This window comes from Chanodichthys erythropterus, chromosome 16 (genome assembly GCF_024489055.1).
Source record: "Chanodichthys erythropterus isolate Z2021 chromosome 16, ASM2448905v1, whole genome shotgun sequence".
NCBI classification, from domain to species: domain Eukaryota; kingdom Metazoa; phylum Chordata; class Actinopteri; order Cypriniformes; family Xenocyprididae; genus Chanodichthys; species Chanodichthys erythropterus.
Genome location: NC_090236.1, coordinates 36,747,746 through 36,764,775, shown reverse-complemented (window position 1 = coordinate 36,764,775; position 17,030 = coordinate 36,747,746). Strand labels below are relative to the sequence as shown.

The window sequence follows — 17,030 nt, the reverse complement described above, 5'->3', positions numbered from 1 at the left end:
CAAACTTTCAGCATCACTGTCTTGTCTAAAACAAAAATAGCCTTATGTTGTGTTTAAGCATGTGGAAAAGGAATATGAAATATGTTTTTCTCAGAACCTGTTTGCCAGATAAGACTCTCGCTGGTGGCTTTCCAAGGGAAATTCTCCATTGGGCAGAAGGGAATGTGTTTCTGCTTTAAAAAATGTGTGTTGGAAGAGATTCTTGTGGGTATCTTGAAGTTATACTTCACTCTAAAATATGTAGTTGTACTCACTGGCCAATCAACACACTTTGCAGCATGTAAAGCTAAGGACTGTTGATTGACAGGTCAAGTAGCCAATAGGGAGAGAGTAACGGTATTAAACAACCCGCCCAAAGGCAATTAAGGGTAAAGAACGAAAAGAGAAGAAGAACTTCATATAAGTTTTTTGTGCTATGTCGGTGGAGGAGTGATGCGATGCATGCAATTTCTACGGATATTATGTTATTAACCGTGCATGTTTTGTAGGCTGGGAATAGCCTATGGACGGTTCTGGACAGTTCGTGAGATGAAGTTATAATAACTAACTTGTCACGGAAATCTCAAGCGAATCTACGGGGAACAAAAAGTTTGATAAAGAGATGAGCAACTGATACACATCAAGAGCGGTGCGGAAATAAGTATGCAAAAGTGATACTTCAGCTTGACTTTTAATTCTTTAATGTAGCCTGATACAAGCAAGGCGCACGAAGGAGAAAGTGGACAGTGACCTTCTGGGAAAGCTCCCATGAGTTTCAGACGGAGCCGATATTGAGAAGTGAGAGAGGGTCAGTGATTTATCTGTCGCCGGTGTCGGTCGTACTTTTCTCGGAGTCGGAGATGGGGGCCGCGCCGGGCTCGGGATGGGAGGAGGGAGAGTTCGAGTTCAAGCTCGTGTTCGAGGAGGATCCGCCGCGCCAGAGCCGCTGCGGCCCAGAGGAGACCGAGAGCGGCCAGACGCACCGGGAGCCAGCCGGTATGAGGGATGGAGAGGGTGGCGAAGCTGGACATATTGGGATGGTGTATAGATATGGGCTGTTTTATGTGCAAAAATTCTAAATAAATAGCTAACTGTTTCCCCCTTAATACGTTGTTTTTATAACAAGTAGCTTTAGATAAATAATTAGCGTTTCAGTCATATGCACAATATAAATATAAATTTTTAAGTGTTTAAAAAGTCTAAATGAGTCAGTGAGGTGAATTCAAAACACATGCTAATTGAAAAAGTAATTTATAGTGTTTTTTGAACCATACTATAGTAAATTGTATATATTATAGTATTTACAACACTTTGTTAATGAATGCTGCAGCATACTGTAGTTAGATAAACTAATAAATACTGTAGTAGTTTTTACTACAGTAAACTGTAGTGTATTGTAGTATAATATTCCCTATAGTTGTAGTAAACTTAGTACAGAATTGGGTAAAGTAATTTTTTGATTATATTAGGCTACTATAGTTGTCATATTACCTCCCAGGTGAAAAATTACTATAGTAATTTATAGTAAATAATATTGTGTTTTTGAGCCATACTCTAGTGAATTGTAGTATACTGTATATATTATAGTATTTACAACACTTTGTTAATGAATGCTACTATAGCATACTGTAGTTAGATAAACTAATAAATACTGTAGTAGTTTTTACTACAGTAAACTGTAGTGTATATATATATATATATATATATATATATATATATATATATATATATATATATAGTTGTTATATTACCTCCCAGGTGAAACAATACTATAGTAATTTATAGTAAATACTATAGTGTTTTTGAGCCATACTATAGTAAAGTATTTGAGTTAATTTGTTGTTGTAATTCTATAGTTGTTGAGGTAATATAACAACTATAGTAATATAATCAAATTACTTTACTCAATACTGTACTTAATTTTCACACAACTATAGGGTATGTTATACTACAATACACTACAGTTTACTGTAGTAAAAACTAAAGTATACTACAGTATTTATTACAGTTTACACTGTAGTTAATACTGTAGCATTCATTAACAAAGTATTGTAAATGCTATAATATATACAGTATACTACAATTTACTATAGTATGGTTCAAAAACACTATAGTATTTACTATAAATTACTATAGTATTTTTTCACCTGGGCTCAACAACTGTAGAATTACCTCAACAAATTAATTCAAGTACTTTACTATAGTTTGGTACTATAAATCACTATAGTATTTTTTCATGTGGGACGTTTTCAATTTCTGAATTAAAAGTGATTTATGTTATTACAGTCAAAAACGTCTCGGTGGTGTAACTGCCCGAACAAAAACTATTATTAATATTATATTGAAGTTTATCTGGCAAATCAGCAACAAATTTTAAGCAATTTTGTTGTCACATGACAAGAAAACCATAAACAGAAGAACATCATGGCTGTTTTCAGGTTGTTAAGTTTTTTGTTTTGTTTTTTAAATCACAATTTTTCACATTTTATGAAAAGGAACACTTTGTTCAGGAGTAATCTTAATCATGGCTCAAAAATTCATTATATTTATGAATATGTTGTTTTTTTATGTTGACATATGTTTGAAAAGTTTAATAACGATAAGTTGTGGACACTAGTGTATTAAAGGTGGAGGGAAAGTATTTGAGTAGGTTTTACATAATGATGGTTACACCGGTTGACATTTTATATACAGCCATTAGGTCAATATTTATGTGGAAAATAGTGTAAATATTATTATTTAAAAAAAAAAACATTAATTTTTATCTGTCACTGACCCACTTTCTGTGATATTTTAGGAGACTTTTTGAATGTCTTTACTTTTAGAAAGGTGCGAAACATGTAATTTCTTTAAAGAATGCTTACGTTCATGTAGTCTGACTCACTGCCCATGTAACTAAGTTTTATCCGCTGAAGTGTGCGTGTGTTTATGGGTAAGTGTGGAGCTCAGCGCAATGTGTTTTTAATCAGCTGTGCGTGTGAGCAGAGTTAACAGCTGCCATCTGGACCCGAACCCTCAATCTCTGTTTACTGAGCGTGCATTTAGATACCTCCCTCCAATATTCCCTCCTTTTCTCTGCCCTGTTTCCCCCTCCTGGCACACATTCTGTTGCACACCCATCCTCCGCCTTCATACTGGCATGAAGCTGTAGAAACATGCACCTCAGGTTTCCGTCCACACACACCGCATCACTTTGCTGCCTTTTACCGCTTTCTTCAGATGTTTACTATGTTCTTAAGCATTGCCATATATAATTATTTATTTACTCGTACCCTACATCATATGAACAACTTTAAGGATTAGAACTTGCCATGTAGGTTCTGAATGTTAAACTTTAGAATTGCCCAATTACAAACATTTACCACGGTAACCATAGTTTACCACAACAATAGAGCAGTGACTGCAAACAAGGGCTTTTTCCAGTGTGATAAGTTGATTTTAAAGCAGCTTTTATAATATCTGAAACATTCTATAGGTAGTACAACTAGATCTCTTTTATTGAATCCAAAAGGTTTTAATGATATTTTGCTGCATATAAAGGTATTTTAAAGATTTTGAAATGTCAAAATGTCATTTTATTTTAACGTCCAAAGGCCAATACAGCCATTTAATTTGTGATTAAAATATCTTAAAATGTAATAAATTTATTTATTTTTTATTCTGGCATGATTTTATAACATCATATATCAACATAGTGCAAAATGTTATTAAAACTAGAAGTTTTTGCTTTGTTATGAGAAAGAATGTCCGGAAAAATGAATTTCATTGATGTTGTTCGGAGTAACCAATATAAAGGGACCATTTTGGGTCAATATCATGTGACAGGATGTGACATCATTCAGACACCTGCAAAGGACCACATGGTCATGAAGCAAAGTAACTAAATTTGAAAAATTCAAGTTTTCACTCTCATACGCATGTCCCGAAATATCAGTCATTCGGTACAACCGCTATAAAACATGGAAAATGTTTTAATATTTAAAAAACTTGTACTAAATATAAAATGTTTGATTGTACTTTTGCTAGCTAGCTAGATATCAGTCTGTTAGCATTGTTTGAAAATATCGTCATTCGGTAAAACCGACATTTTGGTTAAACCAAATGACTTTTTTAGTGACAAATTTTGTCCATCTTGTAAAAAATGACAAAAGCAGTGTTAACTGATTATAAAAACCACATAATCTCATTTTAAACACTTAAAAAAACTTCAAAATTAATTATATCTCCATTGTTTTTTACACTTTTAATAACCTTATTCATCAATGACCCATGACCAATTTGTTTTAAGTCCTAATTTAAGATAAGTAAACTAAGTTATTAAGCTAAATTATTATTGTGAAGCACAAGAGTTGGAACAAAAAGCAACCTCAAGAAAAGAAAAAAAAACAGCTAAAGAAACTATGGCATTTTTGTGTAAAGTGTCATTACTTTGCTAATGATTTGGTGTGGCAGATTGTATTTTTGAGAGTTGAGAGATTTCAGAAATCACCCCATTTGGAAAACTGCGTGGATGTGTTCTGAGGTAAACAAGTCTGTGTGTACTTGTGGAAATAATAAATGACGTTTCCACAAAGGCTTCCCTGTGTTTGTTATGATTTTCTATTGAGTGGCCTCGTGTCTCACGTTTCAGCAATTGTTTATCCCATATGCACATACTTGCAGCTCAGAAAGCATGCGATTTGCTATGTACAATAATCTTCTTTTTTTTCGTCACCAGATACCCACTTGACGTCCACACAGGCTGGCCAGCCCGTGGGCATCCCCTTGCCTCCACCGTCAGCCGGCCGCAGGGCTGGGATGCATTCTCCACCACCGCGACGGGCATTAGTCAGGGAGTTCAGTGGGACTTATGAGAGTCTGCCAGCAAGATCTATACAGGTGGGAAGCACATTTGCATAGAACATCCTGATACAAGGATCATGTGATTAATTATGGCAAAATAAATCCAGATGTCTGGTTTTAATTTCAGGAGTTCATTTTTGTTGCCCAGTAATGTTTATTGTGAACAGAATCGGTTGCCATGACCTGTTGTGCATATTTTATTTTGGCACATAAGGTCTGTAGATAAATGTTAGAGTTCAAATTAAATTTAAGTGTCTGTTAGTGTTTAAGTGTTTCAACATGAAACCAGAATCAACCCTATTTATTTAATACACATTTCTGGCCTTATTGTATATCATTCATCTGCAAAATATTCCAAAAAATAACCCCAAAACAAACATGTTTGTCTTTGTAATCTTGTTCTGATGGATAAAATCAAGTCCTTTCTCTTTGAAACTCAGAAATATGTTACGTTATAAAAGTAAACAGGATTGTGGAATCATAAAAGAGTGAAAGATTCTGGTTCCGCTTCTGAATTCTGGTTCCTTATCGGTTCCATTAATGATTCTTTTAGTACTTTTATGGGAAAAGATATTTGGGAAAAATGCAATTCCATTGGCAAATATATATTATCATGTAAACATTGTTGTTATTGTTAACTAAATCTTAAAGGGTTAGTTCACCCAAAAATGAAATTTCTGTCATTAATTACTCATCCAAACTCGTTCCAAACCCGTTTTATTCATCTTCAGAACACAAATTAAGGTATTTTTGATGAAATCTGAGCGCTTTCTGTCCCTCCACTGACAGCTATGCAACTACCCCTTTGATGTTTCAAAAAATCCATAAAGAGATTGTAAAACTAATCCATATGAATTGAGCGGTTTAGTCCAAATTTTCTGAAGAGATACGATCTCTTTATATGATGAACAGATTTAGGCTTTTATCCCTTAAACTATTATTAAAATTAGTTTTCATTAATTGAAGCAAAACAAAATATAAATATTAGATGGAAAACTTAAACTTAAAAAAACTTTAAAATAAAAAAGGCCATTAACTGAAGTTCAAGTACTAAATATAACTAAAACTGAAATAAAATTAAATTAAAGCTAAATAGAAATATAAAAAATGAATGAAAATGACAGCACAATTATTAAAATTTAAACTAAAACTATTAAACTAAAAAATTAAACTAAAAATATTTTTAAATAAAAGCTAGTTCCAAATAATAATAAATGCTATCATGGTATTTAAATAAAGCTAAAATAAGAAGAACCAGTTAGTAACTAAACTGATTTAAAACTCTCAGGTAGTTGTGAGCTGGATGTGTTTGATTTACTAAAAAGAACTTATGCATATAGTTTGGTAGACTGATGATGATGCATTTTATTAATAATGTCTTTTTCTCAAACCCAAAACACTTTGGTTCTGGTTTTGGTTCTGCTGTATGTTTTTGATTCATAAAAGGTGCTGAGATGCTGACTGATACGAGTCTTAAGATGATGATACACGGGGCAACTTTTTGAGCAGTGTTGCTCGGGCACTTTCCCATTTTTGAATGAGCAACAAATTTATATCTGGATACTTTAGATACGTAGGTTGTGGGCAATTTTTTGAGATCCTCCAATCAGAATGCTAGCAGCCGTTCACATGACCGGCTTGGAGATTTCAGAAAAATTCAAACAAGATGGCGGCCTCTCAGCGGTAGTGGAAAAGGAGCGTGAACTTATATCTTTTTACGCTTGTAAGTTGTCATGTGTCAATCCAAAACATGGAATTTACCTAATTCAATGCTTAAAATACCAACAGATGTCCAATTTAAAGGGTTAGTTCACCCAAAAATGAAAATTCTGTCATTAATTACTCACCATCATGTCGTTCCACACCTGTAAGACCTTCATTCATCTTCAGAGCACAAATTACGATATTTTTGATGAAATCCGATGGCTCAGAGAGGCCAGCAATGACATTTCCTTTCTCAAGATCCATTAATGTACTAAAAACATATTTAAATCAGTTCATGTGAGTACAGTGGTTCAATATTAGATATTATAAAGCGACGAGAATATTTTTGGTGTGCCAAAAAAACAAAATAACGACTTATATAGTGATGGCCGATTTCAAAACACTGCTTCAGGAAGCTTCGGAGCGTTATGAATCTTTTGTGTCGAATCAGCTGTTTGGAGCGCCAAAGTCACGTGATTTCAGCAGTTTGACACGCGCTCCGAATCATGATTCGACACAAAAGATTCATAACGCTCTGAAGCTTTGCTCAAAAAGTTGCCACGTGTATCATCACCTTTACATTCAGGAATCCTATTACACTGATTGTGCTGTATGTTTTTGATTCACTAAAAAGTACTGCATTCATTCATAAAAAGGACAACACTGATCATGCTGTAGATTCCTCAGTTGTGTTGCAGCGCTGCTGTGGTAGTTCAATAATATCACAATTATTTTAGGTATCAGAGTCTAGAGTGCTTGAGTGTCCTAGCATCCAGATCACCACTATCTCCCCTGAAGATGACTCAGGCCCAGCGGGGGGAAGTTACTGGGACCGTGGGGGTGGATGGGACAGGGAGCGTCTATATCTGCCCCTGCTGGATTCCTACCGCGATGTCATGACAGGGGCAGGTTCCCTCAGCCCCAGCCCCAGCCCTGCTTCCAGTTCCTCATCTCGTGGATGGCTGAGTCCAGCTTCCAGCTGTGATTCTCTCCTGGTGGAGGAGGAGGAGCTCAGTGAAGCTGCCGCCCACTTCTGCCTATCGCCCTCCTCGCGCCCTACGTCTCCTGGGGGCAAAAAGCGCAGGAACTCCCCAATGGCCTCCCCCAGCACCTCCCGCAGAAGCAGCTACTCTGAGGATCTCTCTTCCCTGCCGGACTTGGGAGAATCCTCGGCTCAGTCTCAGGCTCCAGCGAGCTGTGAGCTCAACATCCCACAGAAGACCAGGAAGACCTCTCTGGAACAGGTGATCCTTTTGAAATCCCAACAAATAAATTAGTGTGTTATTTGAAGAATTATTTCTGTCACATGACAATCTTGGGTTGTCTCTGGGTGTTCACAATCTGTGTACTAATGCAGTTGTCATCAAGAGACATTGAACCAGAGCTGACCCCCGTTCAGAACTCTTCCTGCCCCCTCCCAGAGGTCGCTCAGCTGAGAAGGGAGGCCCCCACACTAGGGATGGACTACCTGTCTGTGCCTCCCGCTCTGGGCTGGGGCAGAACCAGGGCCAGTGCCCACAGTCCTCTCTTTAGGTTAGCAAACATCTCTTTTGCTTCATTTTTTGATTAAAGGGTTAGTTCACCCAAAAATGGAAATTCTGTCATTAATTACTCACCCTCATGTTGTTCCAAACCCGTAAGACTTTTCATCTTCTTGATGAAATCTGAGAGCTTTCTGTCCCTCCATTGACCCTCCAGTTCATAAGGAGATTGTAAATCGAATCCATATGAATTAAGCAGTTTAGTCCAAATTTTCTTGAGACTCGATTGCTTTATTGGATGAACAGATTTAATTAGAATATCCGAATAATGTCTTAGACCTCACATCATCTCTGCTTTCTCAATACTTCCACAGATCTAATGCACTGCCTCCACTTGACTGGCCACTTCCTTCACAGTTTGACCAGTATGAACTGCGCATAGAGGTACAGCCCAGACCACACCACCGCGCCCATTATGAAACTGAAGGAAGCCGAGGAGCAGTAAAGGCATCACCTGGAGGCCATCCGGTGGTGAAGGTAACGCTCATAAGCTATAAATAATGTACAATCCTGTATAGTGTGTGCTGTTACTTCACAAGTGTGTGACTTGCTTTGTAAGTGTGTGGCATTTTACCATTCAAGCATTCATTTTTCAATATTATTATTCAGTATTATTAACAAACAGTGTTACTGTATATATCTTATATATGTATATACGTATACATAATTTTTAGGAGGTCAAGCACATAGTGCTGAAACTCTATTGTAATTGTTAAAATTTCCAAGGATCAGCATTCTCCCATAAAAGTGATCTGTCAGACCAAACTGTTAGTCATAGAGACTTGAAACTTTGAGGGCTGGTAGTACTCACAATGTCTACAACATCGCCAAGGCTTGCCTTGATCAGCCTGATGGGGGCGCTACACTGGTCAAAAGTATGAAATCGCTCATAACTCCTAAACTGTTTAGCATCAGCTTAAGTGTATATATCGTTGTTATATATGTTGTATCGTTGGAATCCTTGGCTCAAGACGGACAAAATGCATGCCTCGGATTTGATCGACGCTCTGGATTTGATTGACGCTCTGGGCGGACCACTTTTACAAAATGGAATATTTCTATGAGATATATATCTTATATGTATATAATATATTATATTATTAACAGAATATAGATATTTTCACCAGATTTGGCACACATATGTAAGCTTTTTTCCCGTGAAAAAGGACGCGGCGAATGGACACTTGGTGTCACTATAACATGGAAAAAATTAAAAATGGCTATAACTATGCAACCCAACGTCTGATTGACTTGAAAATTGGCATGCGATGTCTTTGTCCAGAGTGCCAAGACTGCCTTTGAGGGCATTCACACAGGGCCGTAACCACCATAGACATAATAATAATTAGAAATGGCCAAATCGTCCCCCCAATATTTGAAATTCTTGCACTTCTCTGCTGCACTTCATTACAGCACTCTGCATGTTGTTAAGATGACAAAAAGGTTTAAAAATTTCATTTTTAGTCTGGTCTGCCTTAGCGGTCTAAGAACGCTCGTCAATGTCAAAATGATTGAGATGGCCAATCAAATTAAAAAGTAGGCGGGGTTTACGTTCTCTTTTTTCTCGTGCACACAGTCTTCACAGCACAGACAAGCACATCAATCGATTGCTTAACGCCGTTGCGGAGGTTCTATTTTTACGGTAAAATCACAAAACAAATGTACACAAATGTGTCCCTGCTCTTGATATACAACCATTGATGGACATCTTTGATTTTAATGAGGAAAAAAAAAACTATGCAAGGGCGGATTAGAACACGCAACCTTTAATACTGTTGACAAAAATTCTACCACTAGGGAATTTAGATGTCCATTGCGGATCGATGATATTTATTCACTGAATTGAAGAATCTCAGAACAAATTTTATTATGAAACTATCACATTAAACATGAGTTCTCAATGTACTAGTGAAATTGATTTCTGGACATCGTAATGTTATTTTTTTTCTACAATTGTTATTGTACATATCTGATATAGCATTGTATTAGCAGCAATTTCGTTCACTGTTTTGTTTGTGATCGGAATGAAACTCCCTGGGCTTGTTGGACTCTAGAGGCCTGTGAGAAATTCGAAAGGAATCGGCCCCCAGGGGAGCCTTCGCGTTTTTTACGTGCGTAAAGGATTGTCACACCATTTTTCGTACACGCCCACGACATTCATACCACATGATAGAACTTCTCATTCTGAGCAACTTTGCTTCTAGGACCGCCACTGTCCATTGAATCGTTCGTTAAATATTGGAGATTATTTCAAAAACCAACTTTGGCGAACTAGTCCTAGGTTTTTCGGTTCAACCTTGGTAACTGTTAAAAAGCTTTATAAACCATATATTTCCTATGGTAAATTGCCTCTATTGGCTAAAAAATGGTCTTTTCCATATATGATCAAGATGGTTACAGGCTTGCTAATTTAAAGGTGCCGTAGAACGTTCTTTCACAAGATGTAATATAAGTCTAAGGTGTCCCCTGAATGTGTCTGTGAAGTTTCAGCTCAAAATACCCCATAGATTTTTTTTTTAATTCATTTTTTTAACTGCCTATTTTGGGGCATCATTAACTATGCACCGATTCAGGCTGTGGCTCCTTTAAATCCTCGCGCTCCCTGCCCCCCGAGCTCTCGACTATAATATAGTGTATAAACAAAGTTCACACAGCTAATATAACCCTCAAATGGATCTTTACAAAATGTTCGTCATGCATACTGCATGCATGCATCGGATCATGTTAGTATAGTATTTATTTGGATGTTTATATTTGATTCTGAATGAGTTTGATAGTTCTCCGTGGCTAACGGCTAACATTACACACTGTTGGAGAGATTTATAAAGAATGAAGTTGTGTTTATGAATTATACAGACTGCAGATGTTTAATAATGAAAATAGCGACGGCTCTTGTCTCCGTGAATACAGTAATAAACGATGGTTTTACCACATTTAACAGTACATTAGCAACATGCTAACGAAACATTTAGAAAGACAATTTACAAACATCACTAAAAATATCATGTAATCATGGATCATGTCAGTTATTATTGCTCCATCTGCCATTTTTCGCTATTGTTCTTGCTTGCTTACCTAGTCTGATGATTCAGCTGTGCTGCTCCAGATGTTAATACTGCCTTGTCTAATGCCTTGAACATGGGCTGGCATATGCAAATATTGGGGGCGTACATATTAATGATCCCGACTGTTACGTAACAGTCGGTGTTATGTTGAGATTCGCCTGTTCTTCGGAGGTCTTTTAAACAAATGAGATTTATATAAGAAGGAGGAAACAATGGAGTTTGAGACTCACTGTATGTCATTTCCATGTACTGAACTCTTGTTATTCAACTATGCCAAGATAAATTAAATTTTCCATTCTACAGCACCTTTAAACATTATACCTTTTTAAGGCACGTGCTTAAAGGCCTTAAAGCGCTTGAACCCCGATAATTGCTGCTCACAGCTATATTCTGTTGTATTACTGTATTTAGATCATTTGTGAACTTGTTTTATTTGGAAACAGCCACTATTTAGAAACTATTTTTAATCACATTTAATAATTAACATAAAAAATATGTCAGAAAACACTGAAATTAATGAAATTGAATTGATATTAATTTTTCAATCTTTCCTCTCTGGCATCCAGCTCGTGGGTTACACTGAGAGACAGCCGCTCTCCTTACAGGTGTTTGTAGGAACTGCTGATGACAGATCAATACGTCCTCATCCTTTTTATCAAATACACAGGTAAAACTCTTGTGTGATATTTTGCAGTATTGAACAAAAGCCTTTTTGGTAGATCCATGGCTTGACATGTGATATACTTGTCTCTCACACAGAGTAACAGGGAAGATGGTAGGCACAGCTAGTCAGGAGAGCATCCAGGCTGGCACCAAAATCCTAGACATCCCACTTAACCCGGAGAACAGCATGACTGCCCTGTGAGAAAGAGACATTTGACCTCTGATTGAATGTTGTAGACACCTCAGTAAGAGCTCATACATGAAATCCTCCTGTGTTTCCCTCTCAGCATTGACTGCGCAGGTATTCTAAAGCTGAGGAACTCTGACATTGAACTCCGGAAAGGAGAGACGGATGTAGGAAGAAAGAACACTCGAGTGCGTTTGGTGTTCCGCACGCACCTTCCACTGTCTCCGCCCATCGTCCCACCAGGACGAGTCTTAGCTCTGCAGGTGGCCTCGTTACCCATTGAATGCTGTGAGTGAAGCAGATCACAATTGTGCATGTTTAACTGCAACTCCTGTGTGTAATTTACCTCTTTCTCTTTTTAATTTCATCCCATCTTTATTTGATGTTGACTCAAATTTAAGCTTAAATTTACGCTTGTTTCTGCCTGCAGCACAGCGCTCTGCACAGGAGCTTCCTGTAGTGGAGTCTGTCAGTCTTACTTCCTGTTCAGCAGAGGGAGGGGAGGAACTACTTCTAGGTGGGACCAACTTTCTTCCCACCTCCAGAGTTTTCTTTATGGAGAGAGGATCAGGTATTCGACTAGGCCTACATTAATGCACATTTTCAAGCAAAAATATAATAATAAATTTAAGGCATCGGCTATTTACACTAAGTGAAAATCGCAATATAATCTATTTAGATGAAATGACAATAGCAGCATTTTCTTAACAATATGCTATTTACAATAGGTGAAAATAGCGATAGATTTGATCGCTTTGAAAGACGTTGACTTCCGTGTGTAACGAAGCATCACTCGAAGTGGGATCCATAAGCAGGATTTTATAAAAATCGTTGTCAAACAGGCAATGGTCAGACACCAGCAAACACAGTAACGGAGAGCAGACATAGTCATGATCAATAAACAGACAGTAGGTCAGGGCAGGCGGAGAACAATCACAGATCAGAAACAAAGCAAATAGACCAGAAGGTAGTGATGGACGATTTCGAAACACTGCTTCATGAATCTTTACGAATCTTTTGTTTCGAATCATTGGTTCGGTGTGTTTCAAACTGCCAAAGTCACGTGATTTCAGTAAACGAGGCTTCGTTACGTCATAACTGTTTCGAAACGTTCAATGGTTCACCGCTGGGGGCGATCTCTGTGAATCCGTGAACCATGCAGATTCACTGAGATCACCCCCAAGCGGTGAATCATTGAACAAGTGTCTGTCTATTACCTGAGTATTAAGTGTCTAAAAGTGTCTATTACCAGATCTCTTATGAGTTTTACACATGTGTAGACATCTTAATGAGGTATTTGTATAATTAAAAGTAATAATAGTAGTTAAAAGTCTCTGTTTAGCTGACCCATCCATAGAATAAACAAAACAAGCACTAAAAATTGATAAAAGAATACATATTGTACAGACACTTAATATTTATGATTAGGTAATTGCATTTGATAGATTATACTTTCAATACAATGTTTGCAATGGATTTGTAAAAGCTGTTTTTTAATGCATGTTTGGCATGAGTTTTTTGTTGCATTTACACTGTTTTGACCAGCAGAGGTCACCAGCGTGTGGTGTTTCGAACACTTCGAAACAATGAATCATTTTGCGAAGCAATTGGTTCAATTGATTCAAAGCTTTGAAAAGCTTCGTTTCTCCTATCACTATCAGAAGGCAGGCAGCAGAGAATCATAAACGGGGAGCAAACTGGGTCACAACAGGCAGGCAGTACAGGAATAAATGCTCAGAAATGCAAACCATAGTAATACAAGACCTCATAAAGAGGAATGGTGAAGAGACTATTTATATAGGCCAGTGAATGAGCTACAGCTGGGCAACATAATCAGTGCCAGGTATGGGGCTGATGGGAAATGTAGTGTGTATGTGTAAGAGTCAATATTCGGGTGAGGGAGCCCTCTGATGGCTAGAGGAGGGAGTCGTGGAGGTCGTCTCTGTGACACCGCGCATCTTTTTTTAAACTTGAGTAGCCCAACCAGACATTGGTGGGCGGAGCTAGTGTAAATAGCATTTGTCAACAAGGGATGCTATTTGCATTTAGTGTAAATAGACACTCTGAAAAGGGCAAGCTGAAATTTTGAAAGTGGAAACTCTTTATGTTTTTTGGCTGTTCATTTACACAACAGTGTTTTGGGGGCCTGAAAACGCAAACTTTTGAAAACGGGTTTCAAATGGCAAGTTTTTGAAAACTATACCGTTTTTGTTACCATAGCTGTGTCCGAAATCGCCCCCTATATCCTTATGTAGGGCACTATTTGAGGGGACAGCCATTTGTAGTGGTGTCCAAAACCATAGTGGATGTTATCGAGTGCAATCATTCAATCCCACAATGCACTGGAATAATAAGTGTACAACCTCTGTATGCTCAACGGCTAGAGAATACCCATAATGCACTGTGAGGGTCGTGTTGAATGAAATCCCGTATCTTGCCAGAAGATGGCACCCTCAGCTGAATCACCATCCATCCATTTTTCAAATCGCTGGTCCAATGTGGGTATAGCGTAATATCATACAGTTATAAATTGCTTTTTATTTAATTATTAAATTGTTTAATTAATGTTTATACATGCTAGTTTCCATGACATCAAGTTCAAGATAAATCTTTTCATTACTACTGGAGCTGCCCGTTTGCAAAGTTTCAAATAATTATTAAACGGCAAGCACAAACTGTGCAAACTCGCTCATTTTCATTCACTCCTTCAAGTGGATATATTAATAGAGTAATGTAGGGAATAGTGATAAGGGTATAAGGTGCGAATTCGAACACAGACCATGTAAAACACAAATTAGTGAAATGGTGATGTCATGTGCATGCAATGTGATATCGCCAACTACTGGCCTGGCATGCATAATACAGCGTTTTTAGTCGTTTAAGCACATCCATGTGAATGGGGAGTGTTTGGACAACTTTGTCTTTTGTATGCGAAAAATGCAAAGAAAAAAATGTTTCCGTTTTAATTACATTGTCGTCTAAACGTATCCTAATACATTTATTCAGCCAGGATGCATTAAATTGAAAAGTGACACTAAAGACTTTTAAATTGTTACAAAATATATTATATATATATATATATATATATCGAATAGATGCACTTTCTAATCTCAAAAGAATTTTGCCCTCCAAAAGTTTGGAAATGCCCTAGAAAAGTGTAGTTTTGGACAATATTGGCATGAATCCTTTTTAATTTGTGATAATTTTGCACTGATAAGGGACAACACAAACTATGAACACATTTTATTACACAAACAGTTTATACATAGAAAAAACTTAAATTTTCGAAATCATCAAAATATCCAGCATTAGCAGCTATCTGACCTAAACTGGGTTCTGATTGGTTCATTGTATTCTAAACATAATTGGCAATCAGTTTTTGAAGCTATTAAGGTGTGCTGACCCAAAAATCTTTTACAAACCTGGGCCAATTTTAAACCAGTAACCAGGCATCACAGCTGGCAAAGGGGCATGTCTGACTTTGACATGTATATATTGCCATTATTATGTAATCAAAATGAAAATTATTATTGCTGGTCTTCAATGATAATGTCAAGTTAATTTAATGTATTTGCACCAACAAATTATAAGGATTTATGCTGATATCGTCCAAGGGGTATTTCCAAACATTTGGAGGGCAGTGTATATTACAGTTTCCACAAAATTAAGCAGCGCATCTGAATTAAACATTGATAATTAATAATACATTTTTTGAGCACCAAATCAGCATATCAGAATGATACATGATGCATAAGCGACACTATAATATCACAAAAAAATTTATTTATTATTATTTTCATTTTTTATTTCTAGATGGCAAAGTCCAGTGGGAGGAGGAGGCACATGTGGACAGGGACAAAAGCAATGAGGTAAATCGACCATATATCTTAACTATGACAAGAGTTCGACTCTGCCTAGAGCTTGTAAGGAAATGGACTAATTCTGTCTATATTTACTTATGGTCCAGAATTTGCTGTGTGTACGAGTGCCAGCCTATAATGAACTTTCACTGAGCCACCCAGTGTCTGTCTGCCTGTACGTGTCCAATGGGAAGAGGAAGAGGAGCAGCACGCACTGCTTTAAATATCTGCCCAGTGAGTGTTACACAGGCAGCAGTCAGCTGTGCTTTCACATGGTAGAATCCCTCTGCGCATGGTATTAATCAGTGCTGTTGTCCAGAAATGCAAAATATGTCTTTTGCATGCCACGTGTAATAAAGAACCTGTTCTCTTTCATAATCTAAAAGCGTGTTCAACTCTAGCATCGAGTGCTGCTTTGACCTTGCCTTTGATCACAGAAGAGCAATTTTAAAAGGACTCTTATTAATATTTTTTTTTAGTAAAGATGCATTAAATTGATCAAAAGTGACAGTAAAAACATTTCTAATGTTACAAAAGATTTTAGTTTAAAATAAATGCTGTTCTTTTGAACTTTCTGTTCATTAATGAATCCTGAAAAAACTGTATCACGAAAATTTTAAGCAGCACAACTGTTTTCAGCATTGGTAATAAGTGTTTCCTGAGCAATACATCAGCTTATTACAATGATTTCTGGAGGATCATGTGACACTGAAGACTGGAGTAATGATGCTGAAAATTCAGCTTTGATCACAGGAACAAATTGCATTAATATTACATATACAATAATTGTATATTAAGTTTTCTGAATGTCATGGTACATATTTGATGTTGTGTCATACAACTCTATGTATATATAGATAAGCAAAGTCTGTTTTCTAATGCAAAACCGGCTCAACCAGTGTTGTGAATTTGGGGGCGGGACTATCTGTTTGGCTGACCAATGGTAGATGGGGAATGCACAGCAAAGTCACTAAATGTTAAAATCTGTCCATCTTGGCTTATGTGTTTTCCTCATTTTCTAGTCATGTTTAAAGAGGAAGATCCACTCCTATCCCGTCCCTCCATCTTGCCCCTGGAAGGGGTGACGCTTTGCCCTATGAGCAGCGACATGAGGTCAGACCTATCTGTAGATGACAGAAGCATGTCTTTCCACCTGCCTCCATATCCCAATGAGTACTCTTACTCCTCG

The 17,030-nt window shown here is 37.2% G+C and overlaps 1 protein-coding gene across 1 annotated transcript; it reads left to right on the top strand.

Annotated features, from left to right (window-relative positions):
* The first annotated feature begins 496 nt into the window (after positions 1–496).
* On the top strand, positions 497–17,030 carry nfatc4 (nuclear factor of activated T cells 4). Its single transcript, XM_067362906.1, has 11 exons — positions 497–975; positions 4,697–4,857; positions 7,263–7,769; positions 7,883–8,058; positions 8,381–8,543; positions 11,698–11,798; positions 11,891–11,992; positions 12,082–12,269; positions 12,412–12,552; positions 15,795–15,850; positions 16,864–17,030. Exons 1-11 carry the CDS (start codon positions 840–842, stop codon positions 16,924–16,926), a joined length of 1,794 nt encoding a protein of 597 aa, XP_067219007.1. The 5' UTR covers positions 497–839; the 3' UTR covers positions 16,927–17,030.

What these genes read in the sequence shown, in the direction of transcription:
- nfatc4 (XM_067362906.1), top strand. Translation starts at nt 840, where the DNA reads ATGGGGGCCGCGCCGGGCTCGGGATGGGAGGAGGGAGAGTTCGAGTTC. An exon ending in GCCCACAGTCCTCTCTTTAG is followed by an intron (nt 8,059 to 8,380) that starts GTTAGCAAACAT and finishes ATACTTCCACAG; the next exon opens with ATCTAATGCACTGCCTCCAC. An exon ending in CTCGTTACCCATTGAATGCT is followed by an intron (nt 12,270 to 12,411) that starts GTGAGTGAAGCA and finishes TTCTGCCTGCAG; the next exon opens with CACAGCGCTCTGCACAGGAG.